General features: G+C 43.4%; 1 protein-coding gene across 1 annotated transcript; it reads left to right on the top strand.

Annotated features, from left to right (window-relative positions):
- Window positions 1-557: 557 nt before the first annotated feature.
- On the top strand, window positions 558-2731 carry LOC309685328 (protein ELYS-like; the record flags this gene model as incomplete). Its single annotated transcript, XM_082501108.1, has 4 exons — window positions 558-773; window positions 2209-2287; window positions 2377-2490; window positions 2577-2731. Exons 1-4 carry the CDS (start codon window positions 636-638, stop codon window positions 2729-2731), a joined length of 486 nt encoding a protein of 161 aa, XP_082357234.1. The 5' UTR covers window positions 558-635.
- Between the last annotated feature and the right edge of the window lie 2176 nt (window positions 2732-4907).

Raw genomic sequence — 4907 nt, 5'->3', positions numbered from 1 at the left:
AAGCTGTCACTTCTTTACGAGCCATCGGTCAAACTGCCTGCATAGTCTTGAGTTAGAGTTTTTATCCCCGATTAACTTGAAAAAAGGGAGCCAGAATGGAGAAAATGAGAAATTACTTAACTGTTTGAGAAGAACGGAAACTTTTTTTCTCCCAAACTTGGCCCAATTGCAACTTCCGAGCCACTGCCCAGATTGTGACAAATAATGTTGACTTAAGTTTCAGCTCGCTAAATATTTCCAACATGGATCAGCTTCTGCACAAACAAGCATCGAAAGGATCTTCCAAAGCGTGGTTTACAGTTGTGTGTTAGTTTAGCTGCTATAGAATGCATTTTGTGTCAGTGGTCAGGGAAAAAGCAAGGCGTGTGTATCGAGAGAGAAGCTAGAAAATACTTAATCATTGCAAGGGCTGCTCTTTTCTTTCACAGGATTTTTAAAATAAACTGTAACTGTTAGTTTGGCTGCCGTCTTTAAGACTCGGCATAGTAACGCTTACTCAGATGGCTAAGCCAAAGCACATTCCTGATGCAGGCTTTCTGACAGTTTAAGGGGACGTTTCTATAATTTCTCTTAGCGGTTACCCAGGCCCTTAGTGACCGACTAACAATGCGGCCTTTATCAGTAGTTTTGGATTGATGTTTCAGACCCTGAATTTTTTGAAGAAATCTGTCCCTTCAATGACTGAAGCCATTGGTGAGAGCTACCACAGGTGTCTGGTAGCTGGCTTGCTGTCTCCAAGACTCGTCGATGTCCAGCCATCCAGTTTGAGCCAGGTGAGCGCATATGAGGGAATCAAGGGGGAGATACAGCCCTCTGGTTTGGCGGGGCTGGAGAGGCTACAAGACATGATAACGTGGTTTTCGTATTATTTGCTAGTTGCCCTGAAATACGAGTGTTGGCTGGAGTTAGCAGAAGAAATAGTATGCTTAGCCGCAAACTATGGAGTTTGACTGGGAACAGCCCTAAGAGATTTGTCTTTAGAGACCCGTCTCTTAATTCTGGGCCACAGACATGCACAAGGAAGCGTGCGCTCAGTGCTGGTCACGCGCAACATCAAGCCTCTTTCCCTCAGAGCAACCTTCATCCCCATCAGTTTCTCGAAGCATGAAGTTTAGTGCAGTAGCTGACGATGGGGGTGTCTCTCTGGGATGCGAGCTGTTGCAAACGTCAGCTTGCTGCACTACACACGACCGTTTGCTTCCAAGGAAGAGAGCTGTGGTAAAGGATTACTGGTGTCAGGTGAAAGCAGATCTTCACCTCTGCGGCCTTTGCCTCGTGCTACAGTAGCCCAACGTACTCCTCTTAGACTGCCCTCTTGTTGCTGCAACACCGTCATCACCTTTATCTCATGACGCTCACTGCCTTCTGTCTCCTTTATCCCGCCATAGTGACTTCACCCCCTCTGTCACAGGTTTTCCTTTGGCACCGACCGTTCTCTCTCATCTGAAGAGCTTCATGAGAGATGGAGTCTTTGTGATGAACAGCCCGTCTGTTTTTTAATAGCCTTTGCTGGATTGTGACTGTGCCGTTCGGAGACTTGTTATGCATTTGAGCAGGGATTCCTTTGGAATGTTAGTGAGACAAATTGCAGCAGTAGGGTCGAGAAGCTTGGTTTGCAGTTTTGTTTGCCGCTGTGAATAGCATTTGGTGTGTTTCCTTGCCTGCAACCAGTTTTCAGAAAAAGATGGAAATATCACATGTGTGTTCCACTGTGTAGAAATCCCTTGGAATGTAACGATTTTGCCTAGAAGGGAAAATGTTTTTGAATGTCTTTAAAAAAACCCAACTAAACAAAACCCCCAAAAGAGCAAAGTAAAAGTTTGTGGAGGAACCTTTCACCCTTCCTGCACTCCTGATGGCAACCTTACACGCACGGAATGCGTAATGGGGAGTGGCAGAGGATGTTACAGAAAAGAGCTAATTGGAAGTCAGTGCATGAAGCCTGTACTGCAGAGGCATGGATCTAAAGATCAGAATTAGCCTTCAGTAAGTTGAAATGTCAGAGGAAAAGTTACTGTGCTCCTCAGACCAAGGAGCAGTCCAGCCTGTGGCTCAAATTAAGACAAAGAGTGTGGAATGACTCGCATGTCTCCGAATTGACTTTGTGATGTCTGACTGAGTATACAGCTAGAAACAAACATTCACCGTTGATGGTTCAGGTGCTGAAAGTAGGTAAGATTCTCATTTTATTCTGTCTGTTATGTTTAGGAGGAGCAGGTGGAAGCAGTATTGTCAGCTGCTGTCCAGACAGGTTCTGCAGAACTTCTGAGAGGATGGACATCTGAAGGTAATACTTCTTGCCTTCTTTTAAGGTGACGTATTTTTTGAGTTTGAAATTTTTGATTCATTTCTTTTTTGTTCTCTTTTTTTCTAAAGTTGCCAGAAGTTCTGCAGTAGCCCAATCTGGCAAGATCCTTCCTCGAATTGAAAGGAAGCGGGCTGTTGAGAGAGCCAAGCCTTACCGTTTGCCTTCATTGGTATTAAGAGAAGGTAACTTTTAGGAGAGGGAATATAGCGGACAACTCACCGTCACTTTGATTACACAAGGCTGATATGTTTCCCTTCTTGCTTTACAGACTCAAGACCAAAGCCATTATCAACAATAACGAAACAAGCTCATGTGGGAAATGTGTGTAAAAGAGAAAATTTCCTCAGTCACGTATTGGCCAATATCAGAAAATTCTGGGAAGGAAATGAGCAGAAACCCAGTTTCTCCCAACGCGATGGGTAAGCAGCCTTTTGTCACAGTCTTGAGCTACATGTGTGGAGAGAGAGAGAAAAATCCATTTGCATTATGTGAGTGTTTTGGAGGGAAGGTGCACCTGCACAAAACTTTGGCTTTTTTGCACGTACAATATAGAACACTTGAGAAACTGTCCTTCATAAGGAGTATTTAGAGAGAGAGTTCTGCTATGAAAATCTCACTTATGCAAATACATTTAGATATATGAATATATACACACACACATACATACCACATTGCCATTATGGTGAATGTGTTTACAGAATTTAAGATGGCTGACACAAAAACTTTGATTACCACTAAGGTACCGTTGTACAGATTTTGATAGACTTGCTCGTGGGATCGAATAGTAATCTTTTACCGCTTCCTGCCCAGTTGCTGCTTCGTTTCTGTCTTTTTTACATCAACTTAAGCAGAATTCTAATGAGCAGGAAAGAGGCTTGCGGTTGTCCGATGATTTTCCTACGGGTGGCACGGTCAAATAAACTTGAATTCTGGTATGTGTGGACTTCAGGGGAATGGGAGTCAGTTACATTTTCCTTGTAATTCTAGTCCTAGAGCTACAGAACCGCCAGCCACAACATCAACTCCCCGTGATGCAGAGTTGTGCGATGCGTTTGCTGGGACACCAATTACAAAATCTTCACAAAAATGTTCCAGGAATAGTGGATCTAGCATGAATTTTTCCAAAAGGTGTTGCTTCTCGTATGTGGATGGATGGATGTGTGTGTGTAGACTTTCTGTGTTTTCCAAGTGCTTGCATTCCGCTTTGTCTCTGTGAAAAAAAGGTCAACTTGGGCACACAAGTGAGGGGAGAATGTGAAGTGGTGCCAGTGTTGCAATGTAGATGATATTTCTTCTGGCGTGAGACTGACCTGACTTGCGCAATTTGCAAGGGATTCCTCTCTCCTCAGTGGCAGTGGTTTGGGAAATTAAGCATGAGATGTACCAAAATACTTGAGAAACTAGAAGATGCCTGTAGCTTGTTCTTGGGCCTGATACATCACCTGAACAGGGAGGGTTCACCTGTATTTCTTGTTCCTGGAATGTTTTTGTTATGTGTCGTGTCAGATTTCTTGACCGCAGCGTGATTTTTTCCCCCCATTTATTTATTACTTTTCATCTTTTAAATTGTGAATCTTCCAGATTGCTGGATTTGGTGGGCCGTCCCGTTCCTTCCTGTTCTCCCGTGCAGGCTCGTAGCTGGCAGTTCCCATGCAGACCACCTACTTCATCCGTGGCATCCAGCCCCTTTGGATCAAATATGTGTGGTCCCATCTCACACAAGAAATTCGCGGGAGCATCAGAGCTGAATGTACCTGAGACTCCTCCTGTGGTTAAGGTTTGTATTTTAAAAAAGCCAGCAACAACAACCGACCACACCAGACGCCGGTAAACTTGGTGTGAAATGAAACCACCAGAGAATTTAACGGAAACACTGTTGCGTTCACCTTGTGGAATATTTTCAGTGTGCGCGTGAGTATTGCATATACAGTCCTTTTGGAAGCAGCGCGTTAGGACCAGTCTTGAAGAGGGGAAGCTTAGTTCTAATTAAATTGCCGTGTGCCCATTGTCCCATAGCTTTGGGAAATACACTTCTTTATATTGCATGGAAGAAAGTGAGTTAACACTGGCATGTGGTCAGTACTCATTCAGGAAATCGCCTTGAGGAGAAGCGTATGGATTTCCCCAAGAATGTAGGCAGGAAGCAGCTGAAGTTGAAGGAAATATTCCTTTTCCGCAGGAAGAAATAACTGTTTCTAACAATTTTCCCAAAACTGAGGAAATTAATGTAAGTCAGCTATGTTCCCATTTTCGACAAAACAGAAAAACTCTTTGCAAATGGAGGACAGTCCTGTCTTACTGACAATTGGAAGGCACCCAAAACGGTCTCAGTTTCTTTAGCTGGTGAACGCAAGTTAAAGCCTCATTACATAAGGGCAGTTCTGTTTTTCTCCTATGCGTTTTGTGGACCTCTAACACCGAATAGAACCCATCAAGACTGGGGCCTTTGAGGGCTGTAGTAGGAAAAACAAAAGTGCCTAAACTATTTTTTAAAATAACCATACATTCGTTTGGTTTGTTAGAACTTAAAAGTTTCTTATTTGACTTAATAAAAGAAGTCGTTTAATTGTTAAAGACAACACAAAAAGTTGGGGAGTGC

This window comes from Vanellus vanellus (genome assembly GCF_965231255.1).
Source record: "Vanellus vanellus genome assembly, contig: HAP1_SCAFFOLD_59, whole genome shotgun sequence".
NCBI classification, from domain to species: Eukaryota; Metazoa; Chordata; class Aves; order Charadriiformes; family Charadriidae; genus Vanellus; species Vanellus vanellus.
The sequence above is the reverse complement of the archived record's forward strand: the minus strand, read 5'-3'. Positions and strand labels throughout refer to the sequence as shown.